This window comes from Cervus elaphus, chromosome X, assembly GCF_910594005.1.
Source record: "Cervus elaphus chromosome X, mCerEla1.1, whole genome shotgun sequence".
Classification (NCBI taxonomy): domain Eukaryota; kingdom Metazoa; phylum Chordata; class Mammalia; order Artiodactyla; family Cervidae; genus Cervus; species Cervus elaphus.
Window position 1 is genome coordinate 52,851,097 of NC_057848.1, and position 19,003 is coordinate 52,870,099.

A 19,003-nucleotide genomic window follows, 5' to 3' on the forward strand; every position below is an offset into this window, starting at 1 on the left:
GTTTTGTTTTCTAAGGAAGATATTTTGAGTCTAAAAGTCTGGGTTTTTTATGAGCTTCAGTCACCTAATCTTCAGACTCCCAGAAGAAAAGCAGGAGGTCACCACAATCATATTATTGCACAAATGAGCTAGAAAAGCTGGTACAACATGGCTCAAGGTTTCAGGCATGTAAAACACTTAATCAGTTAATAACAAAGGCTCAGTTTCCAGGAGTTAGCCAAGGCCAGTTATACAAGCAGGCCCTTCTGAAAATGTGCATGATTTGAGCAACTCAGACTTGCTGAGTTAACACTTTCCTATATATGTGGCAAGTTAAGACACACAACTCACAGTACGAAGACTGATTACAGATTGGGTTAAACCACTTGGGAGACACAGTCCACATAGCAGGCCCATCCATCTCTTTACCTTTCTAAACATCTATTACTCTTTCCATATCCACACCTCACTCTGGAGCTTAGTAAAGCACAAGAAAAAGAGTTATGTTAAAAGTTTCACAATAAAATAAAGCTACTGCTTTATATCTCTTTGTCATTGAGTCTCAAGTTGTTTTTGACTCCTTGAGACCCCATAGACTGCAGCACCCCAGGCTTTTGTGACCTTCATTATCTCACAGAATATGCTCAAACTCATGTTCCTTGAGTCTTTCTTTCAAAATCAAAGGTCAAAAGATAAAACAGAGAGCACCAAGATCAGTGTTTCACAAGCTCTATTCCTCAAGAGATGTTAAAATGTATTATGCAAATAAAGGATTTAATGGCTAAGTAAGTTTTGGAAACAATATATACCATTTCTTTGCTTGGAAATTTATGATCTTTTAATTATTTTTTAGCATGTGAAAAGCTCTGAAAAATTCTATTAAAAATAAAAAGCTATTTTGTGAGTTCAGCCATTTACTGAATTTCTTTTTCCAGGAACAATTTTAGAGTAGACCATCTATCTACTTGATATCTGATTGAACACTGCTGGGGAAACTTGAATAGAAAGATTTTGCTATAGGTTTGTAACAGTGAGGTGACATACCAGGACCAGAAAAAAAAAAAAAAAAAACCAAGCGTGTTGACACAACAAAGGTGATCCTGAATGTATTTGGGTACTCTATTTTTATGATTTTTTTTCCAATTAACACCTACAAGTTGATTTCATGATCATCTAATGACTGGAACTGAAAGCAACATTAGCACAAGTGCTGAAAAAAATGGCCATGATAATGCATTTGATAATAAGAAAATGTGATGAGCTGATCAGTCAGTGAGAAGAAAAAACTTGATTATGTAATCAGATTCAGTAAATTCAGTGACTTCTGATTTTGGCAAATGTCTGACTGCTCTTTCAAACACTTAATAGGCTCACTGTTTTATCAAAGTTTTCAGTCCACATAAAGGATGGTCTAATTGCATCAGGTAAAGAACCAGCAAGCATAAAATGAAAATTTAAGGGAAAGGAGCAAGCACTAGTACCAATATCCCAGAAATTACAAAACAGAAGGGTCCAAAGTCATCCAAGAAACAAGTTACAACCTAAACACAGTTCTTTGTCATAGTTCACAACTACAAACATGTCACTGCTGTTTCCTTCGTCACTGGCTGCTACAAGAGACCATCCTGGATCACTGATGACAACCACATGTCTTATAATAAAAAATGGGTTAGAAAGTGGAAATAAAGTTTGAAAAGAGGAACGCAAAAGATTATGAATCCTCAAAAAAAAAAAAAGAAGATTATGAATCCTCAATCTTATCTTCCTCAGTTAAAAATTTATCCTCTTCCTTGATCTTGATTGTGCTGTGCTTAGTCAGTTGCTCAGTCATGTTCGACTCTTTGCAACCCCATGGACTATAGCCTGCCAGGCTCCTCTGTCCATGGGGTTCTCCAGGCAAGAACACTGGAGTGGGTTGCCATGCCCTCCTTCAGGGAATCTTCCCAACCCAGGGATGGAACCCAGGTCTCCCGCATTGCAGGTGCTGTCTTTACCGTCTGAGCAACCAGGGAAGCCCACGGTCTTGATTAACTACCTTTAAAATCATTCCTATTCTCACCATTCTTAAATCCTTGAAATATCCAACTAAATATTCCATTCATCTTTCCTCTTTTCCTCCACTTTAGGCTGCTTAATTCTACTTACCTTTTAGAAATTTCACTATTACTGAGCCTCATCACCACCAGGAAGCAGACAAGGAAAAGCAGTGAAAGCTTCCCAAGTATTTCAGCATAAATTGTAAATTAATTGTGTTATTTGGAACAACTTTGCTTTCCTTCTGTTTCCCTGGTGGCTCAGATGGTAAAGAATCTTCCTGCAATTCAGGAGACCTGAGTTTGATCCCTGGGTCAGGAAGATTCCCTGGTGAAGGGAATGGCTACCCACTCCAGTATTCTTGCCTGGAGAATCCCATGGACAGAGGAGCCTGGTGGGCTATAGCCCATGGGGTCGCAGAGTTGGACACCTGAGCGACTAACACCTTCACTTGCTTTCCTTCTAGAACGAAACTAACCAATGTTCTAAGTTTTAGATATATAACCTTTTCACTAAGGCAAAATGAACAAATAAGAACTGCTGCATCTTACCTGATGCTTCATGTAATGATTCATGTAGGGAGTTGCCATCCTACTAACTTTGAGGCAGAATGGACACAGCAAGTTCTTAGTATTTTCATGGGATGCTCTAAAATGAGTTTCTACATCAGAAAATAATGATGATCTATACTGGCAAACCTAGAAGTATAAAGAAGAGTTAATTAAACTTGAAAAATTATAAATGATATGCAATTATACAAAAGTAGGAACAATAACTCATTTGTTTAGAGTAATATTATGTACTACAAATTCAGCTCTGCTGCCTATATAACCACGGATCCTGATACAACAAGTAATACACATGATCTCTGAAACAGAAAAATTGTCTTGCAAAGTTTAGGGATATATTTCTAAACATACATAGCTTCCCTTCTTCTTTTCAAATCTACTATCCCCCAGCTTGACTTGAATTTTCAAGCTCTGACACCCCTTGATCTATAAAGTTCTTCCTGTTACATGAAATGGAGCATTCTCTTCTTTGGATTTTAAATAGCATACAGGTTATAACACAGGCAATTTCTCTTTATCTTGCTATCTTATTGGGAACCACTTCAAATTTTGGAAAAATACCGCCCTAAAGGCCTTGAGTTCCTCATAACTAACAATAATTCCTATTTCTCTAGCATGTCTATGGTCTTCCCTATAGGGTAAGAAAGCCTGTATGTTTGTCTTTCTACAGCAGGGCTTTTTGTCTGCCTAGTACAGGGGTCAGCAAACTATGGCCCAAAGATCAAATCCAACCCACCACCACACATACATGGGTTAAACCAAGAGTTTCAAATACTAAAGGGGTTCTTCATTTTGCTAACTCATTTTTATTTAAATGGTTTTAAAAACTCAAAAAAGCAGTACTATTTCCTGAAAACTAAACAAATACCTAGATACAAAATAAAATGTCTGTGTACCTGGCAAATATATGGCATTTCACCAGGTTTATGAGTGTCCTTCATGTGTTGCAGAAGAATATGTTCTGTTTCAAACGATAATTCACAGATTTTACAAATAGCTGAAAGTGGAGAAACACACATGACATCATTTTAAGGATGTATATAAATCAAAGATTCAATCTGTATATCCGCAGCAACAACAACAACAAATAATAATAGTAGTGTTGACGGTAGTTCCAACAATTCACAGTTGTTAACTTTGCGATGCTGTTCTAAGGACTTTACGTATTATTAGTTTGCTTTATTCTCATACCATCACTGAGAGCAGTACTGTTAACCTCATCCCCTCTTGTCAGATAAGGGACCTGAGGCCCAGAAAGATTAAGTAACTTGCCTGCCATCTCACAGCCGTTTTAAGAGGCAGAGCTGAGATTTGAATTCAAGCTGTCTGACTCCAGACTCTGTGATTTTAACTATCGCAATAGGCAGTTACTTTTCTTATTACAGTATAAATGAAAACCACCTATTTCGTATTTGCAAACTAGGGGATCTGAGTTTTCTCATTTGCCACCTATGTACAATGCATGAGTTATGCCAAGGATATTTCAATTTACAAGCAGGACTTCAACTTTAGTAAGTAACTGTATTGAAAAGTTTATACAAGTTAAAATATGCTTTCAAGCTTTCCAATTACAAAATCTATTTCTTATTCTTATTTTTCCAACAGAATTCTTAAGGATGCCTGCTAGATTAGCTAATCAAAATCACCCATGTTCAGGAGCTTAGCAGAACTGTGACTTACTCGAAAACTCAAGGGGAGTGTGTGTGCTCTCAATGTGGCACTGCAGCTGGAAGGGCGTCGGGTACTGACGGTAGCAGTGCTGGCAGGTGGTGTGGTTTTCCCAACTCTCACTGTTTTGCTTCTCAAGTTCCAAATGATGCTTCATGTGGTTCATAAACCTACACATGATAGTCAACAGGTGCAAATACTCAAATGTATAACCAAGGACAAATCTCACAAATAAGTATCTGAACTTACATGTTAAAAACGCAAGTGCATTACTCCAAGTAACACCTCCAAAGCCATCAATCCTCTCGATCTTTATTTCACACTCGCAATTCAAATTATTTGCTCTTTTACAACTTATAATTCCAAAGGCTTTTACAATGTCACTCTTTCTTAACTTGTTTTTTGATATAAGGCTTTAGTAGTTCAATTAAGAGAGATCACATATGATTTAGCTCTTCCTTGAAGCTGGAACTCAAGCAATTTGTTTCCTCTAGAGCTGCTGGATGTTTTCTACACTTTATAACATCTGACTCCGATCTCTGTTAATTTGTAAGGGACCTTGGTTTTTGATCTCCCCCAGCTCCATTTCACTGACTTGCGAGAGGCTCTCCTGGACTGCAGTCCCTTCGGCTTGGCCACGGTGGGTTTGCTTCAGAGCCTGACGCCAGTGCTTTCACAGCCATCTTGTCGTTTCTACTGGTAAACTGCAGGGACTCACTCATATTCACCACAAGCTAGTAATAACTTGCACTTATTTCTGGTGGGCCATACCATAAGTTGGGGAGGGACAGAGCTCTCAGGTGGCACCCTGATTATCCTTCCAGCCTCATAATAAGACCTTCCTTTGGAAGATGTCAGAAGGCTCTGTGGACTCATTTCGAGTCCTCTTGAAAAGTGTGCACTTCAAATAATCACTTTCATTAAGTGCATCAGTAAACAGTTTGCATCTTTTGTTTTAAAATAATCCATTAATATAGTTAATACCACTAATTAGCTTCTTCACCATTATTTCACATTAAAATTTTTTGTAAGGAAAAACAGGCTTCTTTTCTGTATGTGAAATACTATCTACATTTTAAAATAAATACCTAAAGGAAGGGAACTTTACCAACAAAAGCAGCTACCACCAAAAGAATCATGAGAGAAATCTCTTGATGGCCTCGGCGATATACAATAGCTTTCAGGTGCTTAGAAGACAAATTATTAGTATTTTTATTTGTGTCTTGATTTCTAAATGCATGTAACAGCAATTTTAACACCTATAATTACAAGAATCTTTTTATTTAATGACACGTTTACTGTTAGCACAAATGGTTCTTTCTAACTCGCAGATTGTTCCCTCTGTAGCACTTACTGTCCATTTTTCAGTTCTACATTCTGCTCTGTCAGATTCCCTAAAAGGTTTCTTATGAGAAGTAACTACGACCTTCAATGGCAGAGAGTACAATATAAACAGGCTTATCTATTTCAAAGGGCTTACTGAGATGTTTTATTGAATTTCAAAGTAAAGTTATTTAATCAAAATTACAATCTTTAGTCTGGGTCAAATATTAACAGCTAGTCACCGAGTCTCCAAAGGAAATAATCATGAAATGAAGTAATAATGTCTGTAACCTAGACAATAATTATTATGGAGGTTTTAACATTTATCTGTTCACATCTACAAAACATCACTTCTATTTAGAGTTGCTCATGGTTTGCTTTGAAGTATCATTTATTCCTTCTTTCATTTTAACATCATCTCTATTTAAATCTTTTTAAAAATCCTAGTCTTGCCTAAGAATTTACATTTAAAGGTCATTAACCATTAACTTTTCAGCTCATAACTTCAGTAAAATTTATTTGTATAAATAATGTTGGGAAGTCTGACGGTCCAGTGGTTAGGACTCCGCACTTTCACTGCAGGGGCACAGGTTCAATACTTGATCACGGAACTAAGATCTTGAATGTATCACGGCACACCCAGGAAAAAAAAATCTGTTAACCAACTAGCTATTCCTTAGTTATTACCCTGCCCTCATCAGCAGCTCACACTTCTTAAACCAGCAGATGGGGATGTGAAAAAAAGAAAACCCCTCGTGAGTCTATTCTCAGAATAAAATAGCTCTAACTGGTTTTGGTGACACTCGTTGTAGGAAAAAATATCCTACAATCCTTTGACAGGGCTCAGAGGAGAAATCTTGAGCTATTAACATCTACCATCCTTTAAAATCATCAATGTGCCGTCCTAGTTTTTAATCATTAAGGTAAAATGTTATTTAATACATATAGCATCTTTGGTTATCCAATGTTTACTGGTTCAGTTTCATTTACTAAAAGTATGTCCAAAATGCCACAACATTCCTAGGTTTTTACAAAATATGCTTAGTTTAAAATTTCTAGATATTCTGATAATCTAGAAATCTGTAGTCAGTCTTTTGAAGTGAAAACAAAAAAACAAAGAAAACTTCATGTTCATATTAAATGGACTAATCTCATTAAAGAAAAGCCAAAAAGCTAATGATGGAAGAACTTCTAATATCAGATGCATACTATTTCAGCTTTGCAGGTGGCGCTAGTGGTAAAGAATCCACCTGCCAGAGCAGAAGGTGCAAGAGACACAGGTTCTATCCCTGGGTTGGGAAGATCCCCTGGAGAAGGAAATGGCAATCTGCTCCAGTATTCTTGCCTGGGAAATCCCATGGACAGAAGAGACTGGCAGGCTACAGTTCATGCGGCTGCAAAGAGCCAGACATGACTGAGTATACACATACACACACGTAACAAGAAACTTAACTAGTGAACCACTTTCCAATGCATTTTGCCGAATCTACTAACATTATTTTCTACCGTATTTTACTATGAGTGATAATATGGAAGGAGGTCACAAAGTTCTATCATAACACTGTCTCAGTGTTATATCTCAAACCACAACTTCTCTTCTATTAACCTACTGGGACCCTTAACAACTGATAGCTGGTAGCACTTGATAAAAGGAAGTAAAGAAGTGTGAAAACTCATATGAATAATATATGTCAAAGGTCTCTCAAAACTATCAAGTGCTGTCATAAATGTAGCACTCACAATTGTTTTAGGCTTATATTACAGTGTATTCCAGTGTTTTTATAAGTACTTCATTTTGGACCCAAGAATTCACCAGAAAATAAAATAAATGCTAGGCTTAAAAATTACCTACCTATAGAATACTTAGTGATGCTAGTTATAAATGATGGTTTTCAAGGGTAAATATTTTTAAAAGTTGATATGCATGTGTGTCACAACAGAGGTACAGACATACATATACATGTATGCATCTCACCTAAGGGAAGTGCACTGATGTCTGCAATTCACTCTGCAAAGTATAAAAAATCAGATAGGTCTATGGATAAATAGATATGTAGCAATGTACATATAGTAAAATGTTAATGGTAGAATCGAGGTGATAAATATACAGGTATGTTCACTAAAATTTTTTCAATTTTGCCATCTGAAATTTTTTATAATAAAATATTGGAAAAATGTCAGGATATATAGCCAATTGAAAAATACTAATCAATAAGTCTTGTTACTATCTCACTTAGGATAACAGATATGTAATATGCCATATAACTCAAAGATTGTAAAGCACAAATTTCTAAAATTTAAAGCATACATGTATAACCCTTCAGAATTCCATTGAGTTAAATCTCTACTTTGAAAATGTGTTACGTTATAAAATCAAAGCATACATGCTGCCTAGAACTAGTACTTTAAAGAAGATTAAAAAAATCACTTTCTCAAGGCAAATGTACTAAAAACTATAAATATGAATTGTAAAATTAGAATATTAAGTAAGACAGACATGGAGAGGTCAAATTGGATAAAGTGGTTCTTCCTGTGATAGGAAAAGTAAGACCAGAAGCAGTTAAAAAATAAAAATATCTCATGGAAATTCCTAGTCCAATGATAGAGAGAATTTCCCCTAGCTTAAAATAAATTTTGTCCTGTCTTAAACTATCTGAAAGAAATACAACTAAATGGATCAAAGTGTCAAACTCCTAAACATGTAAGAAAGGATGAGCTTTTCAACATGAAAATCTGTCTTTATTCTCAGTAGAAAGTTAATATTGCTTATCTAAGATCGCACAGAAAAGGAAATACAATATTTACACCTGTAGCAATTTTCAAATCAAAATAGAAATAAATATTTACATACCTAATATTATTTTTAAGAACTTTCAAGCAACTGTAGCATTTAAAGGTTGTGTAAGTCTTCTCGTCATCATCAAAAGTTCCTTCATGTCTTCCATAGTAAAAGTCACTAACTAACATAATCAGTTTTCCTTTCTCTCCAGTCGTATTTCTATTTTCAGTGCTTGAAAGCTCTACTTTAATCATTTCCAAAAATGCATCTACCAGGTCTGGACAACAAATCTGAAAGAGGAAAAAAAAAGCCTCATTTATATTTCTTTTAAAAGTGAGATACAGGCTCACTCATGTGGAAATATAGTCTCCCATAGTTTTAATCACAAACAAACAATAAAAGCTACAAGTTAGAGAATGTTTGCCACTTTCCCTAGGTGCAGAAGTATATATAATATGCTATGACTTCTGTATAACAACAAATGAAAAATAAGAACAGTCACATGTGCCTGTATATGCAGAAAGAAAATCAAAGAAGATACAAAACAAGTTAATATTTCCTTTATGAGTTGTACTGGGAACTAGGCAAAACAGGACCAGGGGTGATGTTTTTCACTGTATTCCCTCTTGTGCTTTTTCAATCATGTGACCATATTACTCCCAAATTAAATAAAGATAACAAATTCATTTTCTTTTCTCTCTCCATTTATTATTCAAAACATAAAAACACCTAGTGTCTCCACACAATATTACATAAATAGAAAACCTGAAAGCACTGTAGAAGTTACTTCTTACTTTTAAAACCAAAGCCCAAAGTCCAGTTAACAGAAGTCATACTCAGGGAGTTAGGAACAGTGATAGAGACCAAATACAGTTCTGCCCAAGAATAAAGAGACTGTATTTGGAATTCTAGGATGTTTCTTTTCTTTCTATATTTTTTTGGTAAAATGTTGAATTTGAACAACAACAACAAAATGCCAATCTTTGAGATAGTGAGTAACAACTTTCCCTACATAGCTTCCTTTCTTCTCAATTTTCTTTCCTGCATTATTTTCTACACTGCCATTTTTCTTGCTTCCTTCCCCACTTCCTGCCATTTATACTGGGTATACAAAAAGAATACAGACTATCTTTTCACAGATGCATAGAATGGTGCAGTATCTACTAAAATATTTTTAAAATATTTTCATTTAGCACTTTGAAAATTACCTAAAACTTAATTTCAAGAGCTTCTTAAACCAATATAAAGCTAGAATTAATTTATAACACTACACAAACTGTAATCCGTGAGTTAAAGCTATCATTTCATATGAAATGCTCCACCATAAGGAGTTTATGTCTGAGTGCTCAAAGTTAAAATGCAAGGCTAAGATTTTCACTGAGTAATGTGACATACATATATCACCATGGACAGAAAATAATGTAAAAAAAAGAATTAAATTACATGGAAGATTAAGCATCAATAAAAAGACCTGCTTTATAAGAAGTCTGAAGAATGGCATGATCTAATCAATAAAATATTCTGATTAGTATATGATTTCATTAAAAATTAACTATAATATATAGTGTATATAAACTTAATTTTTAAAATTTAATTATTTGGAAGGATTTTTAAAATCTTTTATAAAGGTATCATTATGAATATCAATTTTTACTTAAGTTATATGAAAATACCAGTGAGAAGATATCTTATCTAAATATCTGGACAAATTAGCATTTACTATACATCAATTCTTAATATTTTAATACTAAAATTTTCAGAGATTTGTGAATATTTTTAAAAATCAAATTTCAAAAAAGTTTTACCTTCATGTGATATTTCAAAGGATCCAAAAGATTGAACTGAACATTGCACTTCGGACAAGCTCTTACAAAAAATGTTCCAGTTTTATTGGGAGTTGGTGAGGTTTGTGTACCTAAAATAAAGGAGTTTTATGACTCAAATTCTTCTTTTTTAACCTTAAATCCAACCAGTAACAGCAGTTTTAAAATTCATAATAATTTCTGATATTTATGTATAAATAATACAGCTTCTTTTTTATGCTCTATATTTACCTTTTGACAACATGACATAGGAAGATGTCGCTGAAGGAGAGTTAATTAAAGACAGTGAAGCACAAGGATTTATTTCTGAAACATTTTCGCTGGTCTTTGGCTTTTTTGGATTAACAGTGTTTACTTTAGAAATATCAGAATGTTTTATTTTAGGCAGAGTTTCATCTAGACCTACAATGATTAAAATAGTGGGAAAGATATTTGAGATTGCTTTAGGATAGAATACTGCTTACAAATGCTACTAAAATGGCCTTATACTTAAAATTAAGTAAGAATACTTTAGAAATAAAGGTAATATAACTGAACTATGATATCATACAACTGAAAATAATGATCAAAATTTGTATGATCAACAGGTAGAAACTGCGCAACAGTCATTATGGATGACACAGTTTGAAAAATTCATGTGATGTATTCTAATCTAAAAACATAGAGAAATGCCTTAAGATACTTGGAAAAAGTCCCAAGACATCTAATGGAAAACTGAGTTGATTCTTTTCCCACTTAACAATCTGATGGGTAGTTTACACTATCTATATAATTCCTACGGGCAAAGTAGAATCAACTAATCTCAAATATCTTGAATGTCAATACCTCACTTATTCATATGAAGAGGTTTGGAGTTAGTATGATAGCTTTCAAACTATGTTTCCCTGAGCCTAATGGTTCCATTTTAGGGAATACAGTGGGCACAGATAGAGACATTGTCCTCGTATTTTTTTAAATTAGATTTTTACATAAAATTTTTGTTTGAATAGAGATTTCATTGCTAAGAATAGCTTTGAGTTTGAAAACCATAACCTTAAAGGTTAAAGAATTATGTGATTAAGGGTATTTGCAAAAGTGGGGCTATTTAGGCTGTAACCAGATCCAGAAAAAGTCCCTTTTGAAAATAACACATAGTTGGGCTTTCCAGATGGAGCAATAGTAAAGAATTCGCCTGTCAATGCAGGAGACACAGGTTCGATCCTTGGTTGGGGAAGATCTCCTGGGGTAGGAAGTGGCAACTTACTTCAGTATTCTTGTCTGGAAAATTCCATGGACAGAGGAGCTGGGCAGGCTACAGTCCATGGGGTCACAAAGAGTCCAACATGACAGAGCATACACACACATACTTTGTGATAAAGATTCTAAACCTGCATGTAACTCAATGCTTCCAACTCTACACTAATAAGAGAAACAGAATAGATAATATGCCAGAAAAAGAGTATTGCAAAGGTGGGTTCCTCTGTCAAAGCTGCGTTTTATTCTTTCAGATAACACAGAAATGCTTCTTTCCCATCTTCAAACATGTGATTACTGACAGTTTTATTGCAGGTACTTAGAACTAATTTCTGTGTAATCACACTAGCATTCTTCTCAGATCCTCAGGTTAACTAACAACCAATGGGCGCTGCTATTTGGACTTGGCAACCAGTTATCCAACAGGCTGTTTTATATATAATAATTTTTACAGCATGCATAAATGGCCAAGTAAAATAAGATCACTCTGAGCTCAAGTTTTAAATTCTGATTCAACTTATCTCTGTTGGATTTGGCTTGTGCTGTTCACTATCTTCAACAGAACCAATAAAAATACTATTCTCCTTCTTCAAAATCAAGTTCAAATCCAGCCCTCTCCAAGAACCTATGGTCATCCTAGACAGGGGTCCATTAAGCATGATTCTGAACATATAGTACATATTATCATAATTATCATTCCAAGGCAGGAGACAGATGGGTTCCAGGCTAGGCATTTATAACTGACCCCCTGTTCACACTTCCTGGGGTGAGAAGAAGATGAGCTCCAGGCTGGACATTGATTACTAGCCCTTGTTTACAGTTCCTAAAGCAAGAGACAAACAGGTCTGGGACCACATATTTTTAACTGGACTCCTATCTATACTTTGAAATCTGGACTCCTATCTATGCTTTGAAATCTAAACCATGATATAAAAACCAGCAACAGGAAGAGGGTAAATAACCAGACACTGGGCATTTTTATGGCAGGGACAGAGTGGAACTAAACCCCGTTAAAAGATCAGGAGGTCATATATTTCCCATCCTCCGGGCAAGGGAGACATCTCACACGTACAGAAAGGCTCCTTGGGGGTCAAAAAGGAGAGGGGACCACCCCACAGTATGTGATGCTAAGGGCCTCTGGGCCAGAATTCATCTTGGGAAAAAGTTGCTAATGTATGTTGAGGAGGGCCCTAGGGTAGGTCAGGTGTGGAAAAAGAAACCAGAAAATTGGCTAAAGGTAAACAAAGACCCAGAAGAACTGACCTATATAAATGATTTAACCTCCTCTTTACTGCACTCCTCCCTAGGGGGACACACTCACACTCTTTCTCTCTGGGTGTGCATCTCTGCCTTGCTTCCATCTCAACTAAACCAACTGTTTTATCTATGTGCTCTCTGACTTGTTGCTGTGCTGTCTCTAATAATAAACTTCGTACCTGCATATTTTTGCCTCTGTGATAACTGCATTTTTCACTGGGGGACAAAGATCCAGGGAAAAATAGCTTCTAGCCCTTGCTGGTCTGGTGGCTAGGATTCCTGGCTTTCAATCCAGGCTACCCAGGTTCAATTACTGGGCAAGGAACTCCGATCTCACTTCATGCCACCACTCACTGCTGCCTCACTGAGATCAATTCTAACAATGTTTATTGTCTTTTAAAGCTTTAATGCATTTCTCACTTTTCACGTACCCGAGCCTCAAAAAATCCCCGAGATAAAGAGAGCAAGAATCAAAATTATATAGCTAAATGGTTGATTTCAGGTCTGGAGAATGAATGCATTATGTGAGAAAATAAAAATATCTATTTTAATAATATGAGAGAATTGAGGTGTAAAGATATTGGTTAGGTGACTTAATAAAGGCTGCAAAAACAGAGGATCAAGCCTCTTTCTAATCAACTATAACCCATTTACCATCAAGGCAAAATTTCATTCTTGCAGTATGATAACTTAGAGTAGAAGCTTTAAGAATTCAGATTTTTTTTCCTATGATTAAAGACTATGGTGCTTCATAAAATCAAAACTCAGACATCTATTTCATCTCCTTATTTATTTTAGTTCTTGGCTATTTTACTATCTAGATAAGTGATGCCTACATAAGTGAATATCAAACCGAGTCTTGTCAAGGGAAAATATTTTTGGCACACATATTACTATAAATTCTTTCTATTTTGATTTGGTAAATACATACTAATTTGTTTGTAAACAATGTAAACAGTCACAAAAATTTCTGTGTACCTTTCTCCACTTAGTGATATACATTTAATTTGCTAACACAGAAACAATAACTGCTTTGATAACAGGGGATTTTTCAACTAGATAAAACTTCTTCGTGGTATACTACTGTATAAATCAAAGAACTGTAATTCTTCTTTAATTGAAATCAACTATAACCATGTGCTTTTTCTCACACTAATGGTCTTCCAAGTAATTATTTTTTTTAAAAAAATTACAGTATTAGGGTACCAGGGACTTCCCTGACTCACAGAAATTATTAAATTTTTCAGTGCATGGCTGGCTCCAAGTGACAAAGTGCTCAAAGAATATATGTTAGCCAATTTAATAAAATGAAAGAAAATATTCTATCATGAAATATGATTTTATAGGAAATCACTCAAGAAAGGTATTCAAGAACAATTAGTGTCCCTTTTGCATGCATATATGCTCATCAGACACTCTGTGACTCTATGGACTGCTGCCCGCCAGGCTCCTCTGTCCATGGGATTCTCCAGGCAAGAATACTGTAGTGGGTTGCCATTTCCTCCTCCAGGGGATCTTCCTGACCCAGGAAGAGAACCCGTGGCTCTGAACCTGTGTTCAGAGACCCTGAACCCGTGTCTCTTGTGTCTCCTGCATTGCAGGAAGATTCTTTACCCACTGAGCCACCTGAGAAGCCCTAGATTCCATTTTACAATATGTGAAAAATGTAATATGAAGATACAGGCTTAAAAATAGAAATTCACTGCATATGTATATTCATCAAGTATCTTTTTTACTATGCTTAGAAAAAGTGCCAAAACCAAACCTTCTATATAAATTGTTGATCCATCTTGGGACAGTGGTACTGTATTCTGGCTCAAGTAGAATGGGTCTGAAGACTCATCTGACTCAACTTGTGATGAACTCTTTGTAAAATCCTGCAATAAGTTATAATTATTTTTTTGACAAAGTTTTATAAAGGTAAATTTAACTGTACATCAATACTGTAAATATACACCTAATGATTCAATTACTAATAAGTTATAAAATAAAGATAACTATTACCTGCTGTCAAAATTAGCATCTACTGAGTAAAAAGTACAAGAGAACTCTCTGGATTATATTTGTAATTTTTCTGAAAGTTAAGTTAGTTTTAGATAAACCGTTAAAATGAAAAAATAATAGTATTACTAGCAAAGTAAAGGTTATATATCGGTACAACTTTTCTGCAAGAAAATTCTGGCAGTTATCTACTGACGGCTTTATAAGAGTTTATATCCTTTGAGCCAATCATTCTAAATATTTCATTTCCAAGCATTTATATATGCTAAGAAAATGAAAATATTTAGTGGAGAATTATTTATAATTGCAAAAATTGAAAACCTGTATGTCCAACAATGGTGGAATGGTTACATCAATTAAACAAACTATCATGCAATATTATGATTTTCAGAAATGGCCAATGACAAAAAGAAATTTTTCCAATATAAAGTTTGGTGGGAAATAAGGTAGATACCTGTATTTAAAATATAGCCCTGATTAACAGACTCTATATATCATACTAACCATCCATAGAAAACGAAATTCTCTTGTTTCTTCTAAACCTCCCCCCGCCGAACACCAAACCCCAAACATATTATTACCTTTATCGTGGGAATATAAGGATCTTGCTTGCGTGCTTTGTGCTTACAAGTTGAGAGAGAATCAGGTATTAAGAATTTTATTTTGCTACTAAGTTTTCTGTTGACAAAGACTGACTGTTAAGAAGTTATGGAGACATATCGAAGTTACACAAACCATTCATTCCTAGAATTTGAGGCATAACACTCAGATTTCTGCATTTCAGCCTTAATACCTATTATATAAAATCAATAATAGCCATATTACTTAATTGTAACCAAGCGCAATCTTACTCCAAGGTATTTTCTCCAAATATTTGGAGAAACATGGAAAATATTCACCAGCAACTCCACAAATAGTTCTTTAACAAAAGTTCTTCCAAAGTTCATACTTTAAGTCCTTTCCTAGGTGATAATTCTGGTCAATTAACCACCATCAATTCAGAGAGCAGATACGTTCTTAAACCAACAAATAACTTGTTAAAATAATTCTCCAGTTGGGATTTTTTAACATCTCATAAAGCAGTTCAGAAAGATACCAAATACATCGGTAAGTACAAAAGGTGATGGACTGGGATTCAGAAGACCTGTCCATTTATTTAACTATGGAACCTTTGCCAAGTCACTTCTGAGATTCAAGTTATTCTTCTGCAACTGAAATAAAAGTCACCAATTGTTATCTACTTAAAATATACTTGCCTCTTTCACAGTACAGACGGTCCCAGACCTACAATGGTTCAAACCTACAATTTTCCACATTATGACGCTGTGAAAGTGACAAGCATTCAGCAGAAACCATACTTGGAATTTTGATCTTTTCTCAGGCTAGTGAGATGTGGTTTGATACTGGGCAGTGACAGCAGACCACAGCTCCCAGTCAGCCACGTGATCATGAAGGCAAACAAACAATATACTTAAAACCATTTTGTTTTTCACTTTCAGTACAGTACTCAAAAAATTACATGAGATATTTAATACATTATTATAACAGGCTTTGTGTCAGATGATTTTGCCCAACTGTAGGCAAATATAAGTGTTCTGAGCACATTTAACATAGGCTAGGCTTGGTAGGATAAGTGTATTAAATGCATTTTCAACTTGTGATGGGTTTATTAGGATGTAATCCCATCATAAGTCAAGGAAGATCTGTACTACTAGTATTCTATTAAGCAGTTGTCATAGCAGTACTAATGAAGACCTAAAATGATCTCCCATATTTATATAAATATTTACATTTATTTATACAAATAAATAGGCAAATTAAAGTTAAGTATGGTTAAGTAAGGTTCCCAATACAACCCAGCTTGTTACTGATGAAGCTGAATTTAGAACCCACGTTAGCCTTATTACAAAGTCTGTGCCTTAAACGATATCACATTTACTTTCTTTCTTAATTTTTTAATGTAGGTAAATATAAAAATACTTATTATTATTTAAAAATTCTTAAAAATAATTAGCTTCCAAAAGCAAAAATAATAATATATTGAACAGTTTAAAATATATCACACTTACTTTAAAAGGAATAATAATCTCCCTGCCTGCCCCAAAGAGTTACTGAGGTTAAAGACAGTTTTAAAAATTTCAGACAAAATCCCCTTACACAGGATTCTCAATTCATTTGAGAATATATGTCATCCCCAACTGTGGCTACATAATCACCTGGAGAGATTATGTTTTTTTAATCTATTATGCCCAGGTCTCACTCCAGACCAACTGACAAAAATCTCTATTTTTAAAAAGCGCCCTAGGATTGGGAACCTGATTAAGGAACTTTGATTAAACAACTGTGTCCACAGAAACAAAAAATTCTGAGTTTGGATGAGCTCTAGTTTCTAACTTTTGTGACACAAAAGATACCCATGTCTTATTATTCTTCCTCCCTGAGTCCAACAAAGGAATGATTTTCATGTAACTGCATTTGTGTTTTTTTTTTCCAGATTTTTTTGACAAGGACCATTTTAAAAATCTTTATTGAATTTGTTACAATATTGTTTCTGTTTTATGTTTCGGTTTTCTGGCCTGGAGGCATATGGGATCTTAGCTCCCTGACCAGGGATCAAATCAGCACCTTCTGAATTGGAAGGCAAAGTCTAAACCATTAGGCTGCCAGGGAAGTCCCTAACTGCATTTAAATAATAATGTTTCCTTATTTTTTGTGTGTGTGGTTTGTTTTTCCTTCATTTTTCCTCTTTTTTTGGCCTTGTTGTGCAGCTTATGGGATCTTAGTTCCCTGACAAGGGATTGAACCCAAGTTCATGGCAGTGAAGGCACCAAGTCCTAACCACTGGACTGCCAGAGAATTCCTTGGTTTGTTTTCCCTAAATGCCAAACTGCTTATTATAGCATGAGAAAATTACTGAGTTCATCTGATTCTAGCTAAAATCAAATAATTTTTGCATTTGCATTTCTTGTAGTCCGCAATCTTTAGGTACACCTATTCTTAAGAACAGTCTGTGGAAGGACTTCCCTGGTGGTTCAGTGATTAAGATATGTCCTTCCAATAAAGGGAGTACGGGTTTGATTCTTGGTCCAGGAGCTAAGATCCCACAAGCCTCTCTGCCAAAACCAAGGCTTTGGCCCAAAATAAAACAGAAATAATTCTGTAACAAATTCAAATGGTCCACATTAAAAACAAAAAAGAACAGCCTGTGGATACTTAGAGGATCCAAGTTTGAGATCCAGTGGTCTGGGTAAAGGTTCTTATTTTAGAAATGAAGAAAGTGAGGCTCATAGAGGTTGTGACAATGCTCTACTTAGGAACAAAGACAGACTCAGCATTAGAGTTTCATTCTCAATTTCCAGGTTCCTTGGAATATTAGTCCAGGGCTCATATTATTACTGATGATAATTTCAGAATGAAGATACTAGCTTTCAAAAAATGGGGTTTTTTTTTGGCTTGAAAAGCCAAATTTAATCATTGGCAAGAATACTATCAGTTTTCTTTCATGAGAGGCAGGTTTTGTGTATTTCTGAGTACTGAAACACTGTGTGTGCCAAAGAGATCTTAAAGGTGGCCTCCATGATTTCCTCCTGATATTTACACTTGTCTAATTTCCCCTTGAATGTGCGTGGGACCTGTGGTTGCTTCTAACCAAGAGAACTTGGCAAAAGCAACAGGATGTACATGATTATGTTATAAAGCCCATCTTTCCCTTGCTGGCTTTGAGGAAGCAACCAAGTCATGCTAGGAAAGCTTACACAAGAAACTGAGGACAGTCTCCAGTTGACAGCAGCAAGAATTGATGCCTTCAGTCTGACAGCCCACAAAGAACTGGATACTGCCAACAACCATGTGAGTCTGGAAGCAGTATTAAATGATACTCCAGCTCTCTCTACCTGAAACACTGATTGCAGCCTGGCCCAGCAGAGGACCCAGTTAGGCCATACCCTAACTCCTGACTCACAGAAACCATGAAATAATAAGTATATATTGCTTTAAGCTGCTAAGTTTGTGGTACTATTGTTATGCAGCAATAAATAACTCCATGGTGCTTTGTCAGTCATCCTTTCAAGTAAAAATTGCATTCTATTTCAAATAAACCCAGCCAGTTCAGTTTGTGATTCATTCTCACAAGTACTTTTCCTCAAGAGAAACTTCATACTACAGATATAGAAATGCTTTATGCATACTACCCATTTCATCACACACAATATTTAAAAAAGAAGTGTATTCAAAGGTCAAAAGTTAATAAAATTAGAAACAATTTATTACTTCTTCTAGGATATTCTTAAGTGAAATTTTTCTATTGTGAGTGCTTGGTGATCATCAATCCAAAAACT

At 35.3% G+C, this 19,003-nt stretch overlaps 1 protein-coding gene across 13 annotated transcripts in view; it reads right to left on the minus strand.

Moving 5' to 3' along the window:
• The window catches only part of ZNF280C (zinc finger protein 280C), a 60,665-nt gene that overhangs the window by 19,512 nt on the left and 22,150 nt on the right, over nucleotides 1–19,003 (minus strand). For 12 of the 13 annotated variants that reach the window (XM_043896825.1, XM_043896824.1, XM_043896828.1 and 9 more), the window contains 7 exons: nucleotides 14,431–14,542; nucleotides 10,407–10,577; nucleotides 10,158–10,267; nucleotides 8,425–8,642; nucleotides 4,263–4,420; nucleotides 3,479–3,579; nucleotides 2,565–2,711 (listed from right to left, as the gene is read on the minus strand). In XM_043896825.1, coding sequence (XP_043752760.1) covers nucleotides 2,565–2,711; nucleotides 3,479–3,579; nucleotides 4,263–4,420; nucleotides 8,425–8,642; nucleotides 10,158–10,267; nucleotides 10,407–10,577; nucleotides 14,431–14,542 — 1,017 coding nt within the window. The remainder of the gene's footprint in view (nucleotides 1–2,564; nucleotides 2,712–3,478; nucleotides 3,580–4,262; nucleotides 4,421–8,424; nucleotides 8,643–10,157; nucleotides 10,268–10,406; nucleotides 10,578–14,430; nucleotides 14,543–19,003) is intronic. The other variant, XM_043896837.1, reaches the window with a different exon arrangement.